The sequence below is a fragment of the Apteryx rowi genome, unplaced genomic scaffold (assembly GCF_003343035.1).
Source record: "Apteryx rowi isolate R43461 unplaced genomic scaffold, aptRow1 scaffold_94, whole genome shotgun sequence".
NCBI classification, from domain to species: domain Eukaryota; kingdom Metazoa; phylum Chordata; class Aves; order Apterygiformes; family Apterygidae; genus Apteryx; species Apteryx rowi.
The window spans coordinates 1848423-1859888 of record NW_020451249.1 but is presented as its reverse complement, the minus strand read 5'-3'; the positions used below and the strand labels follow the sequence as shown (position 1 = coordinate 1859888).

Sequence of the window (11466 nt, the reverse complement as noted above, 5' to 3'; positions counted from 1 at the left end):
TTATTAGGGAAGGGTCACTCCAGAAGGGTTAGGACACTGGGGAGATGGAAGCAGGCATTTGGGGGAGGAAAGGCATCAAATGACAAGTTTAGGTGCTGTCTAACCCAGACTAGAAGTCGGCAGAGTTCTCTGGGCAAAGTTACACTGCTCACCTCACCACCTACTTGCGTTTTAACGTGGGTGCTTGGAAAGGAAGGTTTAATTTTGCTCCCATGTGGGAACAGCAGGGGAAAATCTAAAAGCCGGTTATTAAATTGTAAATGTTGACAATAAATAGCAGACACACAAGAATGGCTACAGTAGGAAATTGTAAATGTTAAATAAGCTACGTAAGAGAGATACTTCTCCATGCACAGTGTAATGTCTACAGCTGTTTTTTTCTGTTAAATGCAATTCAGCACCCAGCAGCCCAAGAGTTTATAATTTATTATTTTTTAATTAAAGTGGCTGGCCAAATTTCTCTGGTAAGATCAATACAGCAAAACTGATCTATGTTTTCCATAGGATTAAAAGTAAATGCTGTGGAAATGGGGGAGGGAAAACATATCAAAAAGAGGCAAAAAGGGGGAAGAGGTGACTTATAGCTAGAATTTGAATCCACAGTAGTAAGAGGAGAACCACTCTCATGCAAACTCAAGCAGCAAGATATCCACACATACATACATCAAGCAAGCTGAAGTGCACTTTTCAACTAGTCAAAAGGTGCTGGCCAGCTCCCAACTTTTCTCTGCTTTCCCCAGAAAGCCAATTTTATATATAGTTAATCATATAAAAATGCAATTATTTTAAATATATATATATATATATATATATACAGGAGATTTTTTTTCTCCCCTGTGGTAATCACAGAAAAGTAAAACCCCTTTGATTTTAATTTACTGGCTTCAGTTCTCAGATGCTGAGATGACGCACTCAACAGCTTGGCAAGCAAGCCCTAGCACATCTTGAAAACAGAAATCCCAAAGATTCCTTAAGAAAAGCAGGGAATCAGTAAGGAAAATAAAGATTTTATTTTATTATTTCCAAATTAAATATCATAAATATTCAGACTGTGGCACACAAAAGGACAATGAACAGCCTGTCCTTAAAGCTTGCATCATAGTGTAGGATGGGAAGATGTCAGGCTAAACTCTGCTTTCCAGGCTTTTGATCTGTTTTACAACCAGATTAAGTTTTCCTTAAATGGAATGAAAAATATGAAATAAAATATTTACTGGAAGATTATATAATGTACATTAACTCATGCTGAACCCAGGCTGTTGGGCAGAGATGAGAATGGACAGTCTACTCAAACACTCACAAACAGATTTACCTGAGAGACTGGAAAAAACACAGAATTTTTTCCAGTCTACTGGCTAATTAAAATCATCTATAATGATGAACAAAATCCTAAAATATCATTTTATGCCCAAAATATAAAATTTTATTAAATATTAGAGGGCATTTTTCCTTTGCCAAATGTAAATTTTTAATAGGAAATAAATATGAGAAAGTTTTCAAAACTAGAAGTCCCTTTAGTCTATAAAAAGGCAAAAAAAAACCCTAAAACAAACAAAGGAGACATTTGTTCTTGAATTACACTTCCCATGTAAAGTTGTAGATGAGGAAAAAAGTAGGTTTTCATCTACTCCCATCCAATTTACCATGCTAAAGAACAAGACTTTATTATAAATCCCATGGCACCTTTTGAAAGAATAAGGGTGTTAACCCCTTGCCCTGGCCAAACTATGTGCGGGCAATTGCGTTCCATCCCTTCCCTTCTCTCTAATTTTAGTGCACTGTAAAATTCCTCACATTTCCATCAACTCTTGCCTACACTTGCTGCAGGGTTAAGTATTTGTACTTTTGTAGGGTATAAAACAACCTCTAAATACGTCAAACTTTGTTTAGCAGAGAAATTAGCTATATCAGTTTGTACCAGCAAATTAAAAAAGCAAGTTTACCCCAAACGCGGCTCTAATTGAATTACTTTCTTATTCTCAGGTTCATTCAAGGAAATGAAGTTTGACTGTCAATTATTCATCCAAATCAGCAGAGCTTATAAAAGTGGTTTGGGATCTCACTGGATGGAAGGAACATTCTTATTTCCGATAATGGGAAACAGTTTTTGGTCAGTTATAGTTATGGCTCCAAATTTTCAGTACTTACATAATTAGGAATTGAGAAGGAGTACTGATTGCCAAGAGAGATCTGTGCAAAGTGAGATTCTACAGTAAAATTTTGGGGGGGGGTTTAGATATTAGTTTCCTCATTTTTTAACATGAAACCCTAGAAATTCTGTGAAGCTAATAATAAAGTACACAGCCACCAGAGCATACGCATGTGTGTGCCAGGCTCTCCGTGATGGAGACAAGTAAGAATTCAAGCAGCATTTTGGCCAGCATTCCACACTTTACAGGCAAATTATCAACACTGAAATGCCTAAAACCATGCCTGATGAAGACATTCCACTTATTTGGGTCACAGAAGGGTGGTAATTTTTACAGTGTTGTTTTGCAAGACAAAATATGTAAAACTAATGAGGAACAAAAGCAAGAAAAATAAAAACAGAAAAGAAACAACCCATATCCTTCACTTTTTTTAGACCAATTGCTAGCTGTACAAGCCATCAAACCGTAACATTTTGGCAGACTGATATTTTTAAGCATGTGGAGCTCTCCTTTTTCATTGCTTTCAATGCGAATAATGGGCTTCAGGGTCTCAGGTAGCATTTAGGGACTGCAGTCCTTGGACATGAAGATAAATTTCATTTCTGCCCTAGGATTTTCAACTCCCTCCACTGCCCTTAAAAAGGTTTTCATGTTGTTTTATCCTGCCAACAGTTCTCCTGATAAACAAGCGGAACAACATTTGCAGGAGGCTACATGAACTTCAACATGGCTGCATGCATCTTCTCTCCAGCTTCTCAAGTGGAGGGCTCAGCCAAAAGCAGGTGTCCACCTGGGCTCCATATGTTTGACCAGAAGTCACATAGACCCAGGGATACATCTCAGATCCAAACACACCAGTGCAATCTTGCACTGGGGATTTGACTTTATTTGATCTCTAAATTACCATGTGTGCTTGGTAATGAAGTGACAAGCACTCGGTTGAGGAAAATACTTTTCCTGAGCTCCCAGATGGTGTAGGAAGGATTGTGGCATGCTCATTTTAGATGCCAGTAAGGTCAAAATGGCTTTCTACTTTTATAAAGAGCTAGTTTTTAAGTATAAATTTTCAAAATTGGCTATCTAATGGCTGGATTGTGAAGGAGAAAAAACTTGGTCCGTTTCTTTGCTAATACTGGTTACTTACCCTTTAAGAAACACATTAAAAGGTGCAGAAGCAGATCCCATCTCAATGTTCTGAGAAAAATGTTCTGACATAGTTAGGCACTGTATTGTATGGGATGAGGGTCCCTGCCCCACAGGAAAGGTCTCTTACTGGATTCACCAGGGACAAAGTTGGCCTCTTCCACTGTTGCTTTGCAATGAAGGCAGGGGAGTGAAGCTCAGAGGTGCATAGCTGACTGTGTACACCTTTGCTCAAAAGGACTTTTTATTGCATAGTTCATAAGGACTCGCAACACATAAGCTGGTCTGCTGCTGCTGGTGCACATCTTATCTTCCTAACTCTTCCTCCCCAAAGGCAAATCATTTCTGTTGAAAGAGGCTTATGCCTTACCTCACTTGGATGACCCTATTGCCACCTATTTGCAGTTCAAATCTCAAAGTAACATGTTGGTAAAACACACACAATCTGGCAAGATTTTAATGTGTCCATGAAGAGCTTTCTTGCCAAAGTTTTTTCTTTTTGCACTTTCCAGTTTGTTGTATGAGAGATGCTTGTTGTCCCTCCAAATGATGAATCAGCCTCACTGCAGGTTGGTCTTGGTAGTACAGCTTTGATGTAGATGCCATAATAATAACTGTCAGACATTGGCAATAGTCAACTGATCAGACCACTCAGATCAGGACATCACGGTGTCTGCTGGAAGTTCTCTACTGACTGATGAGTCTTCTGTACCATGTCCTAGTCTCACACCCACACAACGCTGGTAAGTACAACAGTTTGTAAACATTAGTCTGATGAAGAAATTAATGCTGTGCTTTGTCCACATTGCCAAAGATGATGCAAATTTTCCGAATGTAGAAAACAACTGTATGCACATGTGAAATGCATGTCCACCTTATTCCAGAAAGCTCCTTCCCCTCCCTTAGCTCTGTCGCTTTCTCATACTGCCCATCTGACCTAGCTGACATCCACTCACTAGTTCAACAGTTTTCCTCCAGCAGCTGCTACTATGCTGTGTTTTTTATGAATATGCTGCAAGTCTCCTGCCTTTCTTTCCTGCTGCTGGCAAGAAACTTATCACAGTTTGTTGCTGTAGCATCAAGAGACGTGAAAAGAGAATTTACTGAATGCTTATCCACTACTTGCTCATTTTTCTTGCACTAGGTTAACACAAGTCACAAACTGATATTCTTTTCTTACACAAAAGAAATTAAGCTCTACAGTCATCAGCTGGAACAATAACCTACAATATCTAATTCAGGCCATGCAGCCCTGATTTCAAAAAGACAGACTGGAATATTTAATAATACTTTGAAGACATAGAGGTTCTGATCTGGAAAGACATTTGTCACAGGAACGCTTTGCATACTTGACTTTTAAAGTTTGTGCTTAGTTTTTAGATCAGGACCACAGATGCCCTTAAGAATTCAAAAGATGGATGCTCCCTCTTTCAGATGAGCTTTAAGATGAAAAGATCTTAAAGGTCATTATAGTGGTACTGTACTGCATGTGCAGTGTAACCACACGCTGAGCATTTTAGAAGAACAACACGACAAATGATGAAGTCCTGGCTACAATGAACCAGTGAGGCCAGTAGGATCTCAAAAGGCTCTCCCCCGCAAAGCCTGCTTCCCCAAACACCATTACACAAAACAAAATAAAAATTAAGAAAGCATTAGTATTCTGCAGGTCACAAGATGATTTAGAAACAAACTGGGCAATTGATCCTAGTCTAACCTTACAAGAAATGTTCCCCTGAAGACTCTTGGGCATGTGTTCTCAATTTCTGCCTCTTAAACAAAAGCAGCATAAGGAAAAAAAGAACAGTTAAAAAGTAGGATGTTAGAGGGTTTACTGAGGGGAAAAGAGCCTTATTATTATTAAAAAGGCATAGGCTGTAAATAACAAAAGGAGACATAAAGAGAATTCAATTCTAGCTGACTTGCTTAAACAGTCAAACAGTAATCATGGACAAAACTACAGGAATCAATACTAACCTACCAGCACGGAGAGCCAGGCAAAGCCCTCAGTGCCCCTGCAAGATTTTCATTCCTTGCGTTATCTTATAATATTCTTAGGACTTCTTATTCTTATGTTGAAATATAACTGTTATGATAATCTCTATATGAACATACTCATCACACTTGCACAGAACCTCAAAGACTCTTCACAGTTACAAGCGTTTCCTGGAAGGGAATTCATTTCTGAGTTAGTCTTGTCAGGAATAACTTATTTGTACATAACAGGGCCTGTGATGTCTAGAAAGCACATAAAACATTCTTAAAGAGAAGTCATTTCCTCCCTAGAGAAGGACATAAATCCTCCAAGGAAATAAAATCTACAGAAAGAAAAAAAACCCTCACACCTGGAGGAACACATAGTCTTAGCATCTGAATACACAGGAGGACCTTAATAAGGAGCACTCCTTACCTATTTATTTCAACTGATTTGTACTCTCTCCATTCCACATAGGTGAAGTAGATTTCACTTTCTTGAAAACTAGTGAATGCTATTTCACTGCATGGTACATGACTACAATCACTTTTGGGAGAAGAAACTTGAGCATGCAGCAGCCTAATGGCTAAAGGAAACCTCTCTTGAAACCAAGTTTTTCTCATATGCTTCATCTTGTACTTGAGCTGAAAAATGCAAAGAGAACAGAATTCATAGTTGCACCATCACACAGAGACACAGATATCCCTACAATTTAACTGCATGTGTGTTCCACCTGAAAGCAGAAGATGCTCAGGCCTTGGAAGCAAAGTTGGGCTGGAGTAAAACTTTCTGACAAAGACAGGAAAGCCAGTGTGGCCAGTATCAATGTAGCGAGAGAGTGGTAGGTGGTAGCATGCAGCTTTGCCCTCCCAGCTTCCTCACTGTCATTTCCAAGTGATAGATTATTATTAAACAACCATGCTAAAATATACAGGACTTGCTTTATTTTTAGGCTTCCATTTGGATGCCAAGCTGTTTAAACTTCATCCAGTTTGGGAAACACTATTAGAAAAAGAAATTGAAGAGTAGCCGAATTCTTAGCCTGTTGCAAACATTGTATTCAACAAGCTGTGGCTCAGTTTGCATCATACTTAGGCATCAACAAATAATGTAAATTCATACTTTTCTTTAGGTTAAGCGTAATACTTACCAGGGACATCATTTCAAGAAATTGTGTGTGTTTAGCTGTCCCTTTCAGAAAGGATGTTATCCTAAATAAAGCACATAGAATTTGTGGCTACATCCCATTCATTAATACATTAAATGCATAATGAATCATATATTAACACTAACCTCACTTAATCAGGTCAAAAACAAATACAGAACAACCCCTACCCCAAAAAACTCCATGCTTTTCCAAAACGTGCAACATTAAGATAATCAGTTTACAGCAAACATGTATCCTTTCCACTCAAGCTTAGTAAACACAAAAAGGTAGCTTTGTTTAAATCAACAGTTTCCCTTAAATTTCAGTGGAGAGAGGATTTCACCTTGCTGCTGCAGGTTGGAGGGCTAGATAGGTATTACAGGTTTTGCAGCCCAGCTTTTTATGGCTGAATTCCAAACTGAGGCATTGCCACAGATGGCTGGAGGTAGGACGTTCTAGGAGGGAGAGAGCTCATAAGAATCCTTCAAAATTTTTATAAATGACTTAATAAATTCATCATATAAAATGGGATTTCTAAATTCAAAAGCTTAGAAGGGTATATCTCATGAGTCTCACATTTTCATCGTATTGGAATTTCATCACAGATGAAATTTAGTTAATAACATGATCTAAGATTGATATCTTCCTTACAGACCTAATCTTGCTTCTCAGTTTGACAGCAGAGCTTGCCAGATAGCAACTGTCTTTAAATACTTCAGAACTACACAGTTGCACCACAGGCCAGGCAAACTGTATTCATTCCTAAGGCAGAGAGCAACTTAGAGCTGCACTATTCATAAATACACATTTATTTTTTCATTAGAAATGCATAATTACAGCATTTAAAAGCATTTTCCCCTAGAAAAGTATTCAAGCAACAGTACAAACAAAATTGTTAGTCTTTTGCAAATACATTTTTCATTACACTGAACAGAAAACACCAGCAAAAGGCTAATACTTGCAGTTATGGGATTTTTTTTTAATATTTTCCTTTTTTGTTATAAACACCATAGCAAATAAAAAAGCTGTTTAAACAGTGAAAAATATTCGAGCTCTTGATTTTCTCTATGTGGTAAAGCAAGTATTGCAAGCAGCAATACACTTCATAAGATAGCTGCAGACATTCAAATGGTGTATTCACAGAAGAAATGACAGGATGAAACACTAATTTAGTCTTACTGTTTTGCTTAATTAGATTTCTTTGCCTCCTTCAGAAAGGATTTCTTCCTCTTTAAATATACCTAAGGGCTAGCCATGTATTTTTGAAGGCCGGGTTCTGATGTATAGTGGTGTAGTTCCAACTGAAGTAAATGGTTCTGACGAGGAACAGGCGTGTAAGAGCAAACACATCATCAGAACTCTGATATTACAGGAGACGCATAAGGTGGGACCATTARTCTAGTAGGTGTTTCCATTCTCCTGTTGTTGCATGAAGGCTACAGCACTTAACTTCCAACCGTGGTTCACTGATATCTTGGTTTACGCAGCTTGCCGCAATTCTTGTTTTACTGAATTTGGATTGCTCCGTGCTCTATCTGCATTTCTGGTTGGATTGCTGATTGAAGGGTATCAGTGCCCTATGAAAGGAAAAAGCGAATCAGTGTATCAATGCAAAAGTGCTTTTCACTGACGTAACCAGGGGAATGTGAACAAATTGACCGCTCTAAAGTTCCTGTATACACCAGTGCAAAATCTGCTTGGAGGTCAGGCCTATGGCAGAGCTGAAATACATTCAACAAAGGCAACAGAAATGACCAAAGGAACAGAACAGCTTCCAGAGGAAAACCAGCTAAGTAGCCCAATACCCTTCAGGCTGGAAAAGAGAAGGCTGAAGAGAGATCAGGGCAAGGATCTGTAAAATCATGAGTAGCACAGAGAGAGAAACTGAAAACAATTTATTCAGTCTCTCTTCCTAAAAAAGAAGTAGCCCTAAAAAGAAGCAAAAAAGAAGCTGTTTCTTGTACGCCATGCTCCTAAGCTGTGGGATGCCTTGGGGCAGCAGGCCGCCAACACTGACAGCTCACAAGGGGAACACGAAGGAGCTGAACAGCATTATGAAGAAAAAGTCCACCAAGGGCTATCATCTACAAAGACAGCAGCAAGTCCCTGTGGGACAGAACTGTTGGAGGGAGGGAGGGTAAAATTATCCATTTGCCCTGTTTTGTACTGTTTCCCGTTGGTGCAGGGTGCCGACTAAACAACCTGCTGACCTTACCCACCACAGTCCTCCTCTGCTCTGGGTAAAATAAGAGTAGTGCTACGCCAGTGACTTCTGAGGCATCGCTGATTTTTCTCATAGAAAAGTCTTCACAGAGGCCTCATTCTACTCCCTCGCCAAGCAAAACCAGTCGTCCATGAAAGAATGTGAAGTAAACACAGTTGACTTAGACTTTAAAAGGAAGTCTCATTAAAGACGAAATTATCATGTATCAGTAGTCTGATGATGCTGTGAAAGGATAATCCTGCAGAAAATAGGATTTTTTTTTTAAACAAAGATGTTGGTTGGCATAAGGAAAATAGATTATCAAACTCCACCTTTAGAACCATGCGCTGAACAGCATTTAAGAGCAGCTGCATTTGCTTAAAGTCCATCACACTCAATAACCCCTCCCCTGACAGCGGCCAGTATCACAAGCATAGATAGATCATAAGAAAAGGGCAAGCATTTAATGATATTTTCCTATACACTCCCACAGATTCCAGAGATCTGCCCTCGATGGATTTTTTATCCATAAATTCATCAAATTGTTGCTTAATGCAAAGCCCTGGATACAAAAATATTTCTGTAGCAACACTTCTTTTATGAAATAGAGTCTTACTTGAAGCCCTGCTTTTTGCTCTTGGTCTAGTATTGATACTTGATAAACTGCAAAGAAGCAAGGATGGAAACCTAACTAGCTTTCCTGCCCTTAAGGTTTTACTATACAGTCACAACTTACTTATTCAAATATAAATACTGGAAGGTTCAAAATCATAAAGCTCTGTTCCTAAATTAAGGTTTTGTTGTGCAACTATTTCTGTTAATTTCTCTGTTTTGTTGCCAGTAACTGCAAAGACCTATGATACCTTTTCTTATTCAACTTTATAGGCGGTTTGGTATATTTTTACATGTACAATAAATTAGTGCAAATATGGAGAATAATTCTAACAGATTGCTAAACTTGACAGCAGCTGAGTCTTAAAGTGACCAAAGGTGGGGTTTTTTTTTCCCCCCACTGGAGAAAAACTTTCATTCAACATTCAGACCAGAAGCAGAAGACTACCCAAAGGGGTTAGAAGTGCACTTTAGATTCGCAATTACGGTTTTTCCAAAGCTAACCAAATTTAACACCAGTACATGAAGTCTGAGTACAGAATAAATCCAAATATTCTTTGTCATTATCACATTTTGTATTTCTAAATTCTGCAAGTTGCTGTAAGTAAATATTACTATCATGACGTGAAAACAAGCTAACTAAACCTAGACCCCAAATCCACATCTCGTTTCAGCCTTCATACATGCATTTGCCATTTTATGCCTGCAAAACACTATTAGTATATTAAGAGATGGTGCTTAAATATGTGGTTTAGGGGCCCTAGGAAATTTTTAGAATTCTAGCTATTAATACTTGTGTCTAAAATTAATTTGCAAATATGAATGAATACATTAAAAATACTAAACTGAAGCACATATTACTGCCTGCTTCAACTGTACTCATAGAAGAGATTCATTTCAAACAACCTCACTTTTGCCTTCAGCTTTGTATGTGCGACTCCAACAGCTAAGGAGATGGCTTTCAAGATAAAAGATTAGAAAATCGGTGCCTTGTTTTCAGACATTAAATAAATTCTCAATTGCAGCATTTCAAATATGAAATTTATGTAGGGCACTAGATTCAATCCAGGTAGATAATAACAAACTCCACTTTAATAAGCTTTGATTGATAAATAGACTCAAAATCATTGAGAACATCTCAGTACTATGGCAAAGAACTATACAAGAACATATATAAAGGTTGCTATAGCCTCACTGACAGAGATACACATTTAAGACTTCTCCTTTCAGGCACGAGATCTTTCTAAGATGATGTAGGACTTTTCCACAATTTAAGCCAAAAAAGCTATCGGGTTATCTGTACATCTCAGAGTAATGCAAATATTAAGTTGGTTTCTCCACTTCATTTACGGACCCTTAGTTTTTAGTTTGTGTAAATGGAAGAAATATTTATGGCAAACTTATTTTTAGTGTTGTCTATTTTCCTTTTCATACTTTTCTTATTTCACATTCCTTTTTAGTTTCTCTTCAGCTTTGTATAAATCCATGGTTAACCACAATATTAAAACCTAACACGGTGCAAAGAGTCTCTGAAGAAAAAAGTAACTCCTCTGGTGGCTGCCAGTGGTGTGGGAGACCGATGCCTATGTTTATAACTGAAATCTGTAACGTATTGCCTGTCAGATCTGATAGCCAAGATGGGAGGACAAAGGCACAAGAAACAGAAAAAAAACAGGGAAAGTTAAATTGGAGAAATATTCTGAGGCCTGGAACAAGGAGAGCAGGAGAGAAACAGCTCCAAGTATATGATGCCTTTTTAATTGCACAGTACCAGCAGGGTACTTGGTACTTAAGGATTTGTAACAAGTAAGGCACAATCCCTGTAGCGACACTCTTACTGTCCAGCATACGATTACAAATGACTATGAATAAAGTACTGAGGAAGCTTGAGAAGACTGATGCAGAGAAAAACCTAGGGAAGAGGTAAAAAAGATGAGTAAGGGCTCACCCATACAGGAAAATTAGCGTGCAGAAAACTAGAATGTAATTTTACAGCACACCACAGTCCACATGCCAGGAAGTTTACTCCTTTTTGGTAGGTAGCATGTGTTTTACGAAAATCACTTTAAAGCATCTAAATGGGGAGTCAGCATGGAATAGCTCAGGCCTGGACTAAGGCAACTAGGAGAGTTCGAAGCTCTYGCCTCCCTCCCAGCACAGCCAGCGCAGACGGCACTTGTGCAGTGTGCGATGCAGTGGTGCAGCTCTGACTTTTGTTTGAGGCTGTATTTGCCCC

General features: G+C 38.5%; 1 protein-coding gene across 8 annotated transcripts in view; it reads right to left on the bottom strand.

The window, feature by feature from the left end:
* Positions 1–1494: 1494 nt before the first annotated feature.
* The window catches only part of BANP (BTG3 associated nuclear protein), a 172683-nt gene continuing 162711 nt past the window's right edge, over positions 1495–11466 (bottom strand). For 3 of the 8 annotated variants that reach the window (XM_026091984.1, XM_026091982.1, XM_026091983.1), the window contains one exon: positions 5934–7992. In XM_026091984.1, the coding sequence (XP_025947769.1) occupies positions 7921–7992 (72 nt within the window). In that variant the 3' untranslated portion in view covers positions 5934–7920. The other 5 variants (XM_026091987.1, XM_026091988.1, XR_003257908.1 and 2 more) reach the window with 4 other exon arrangements.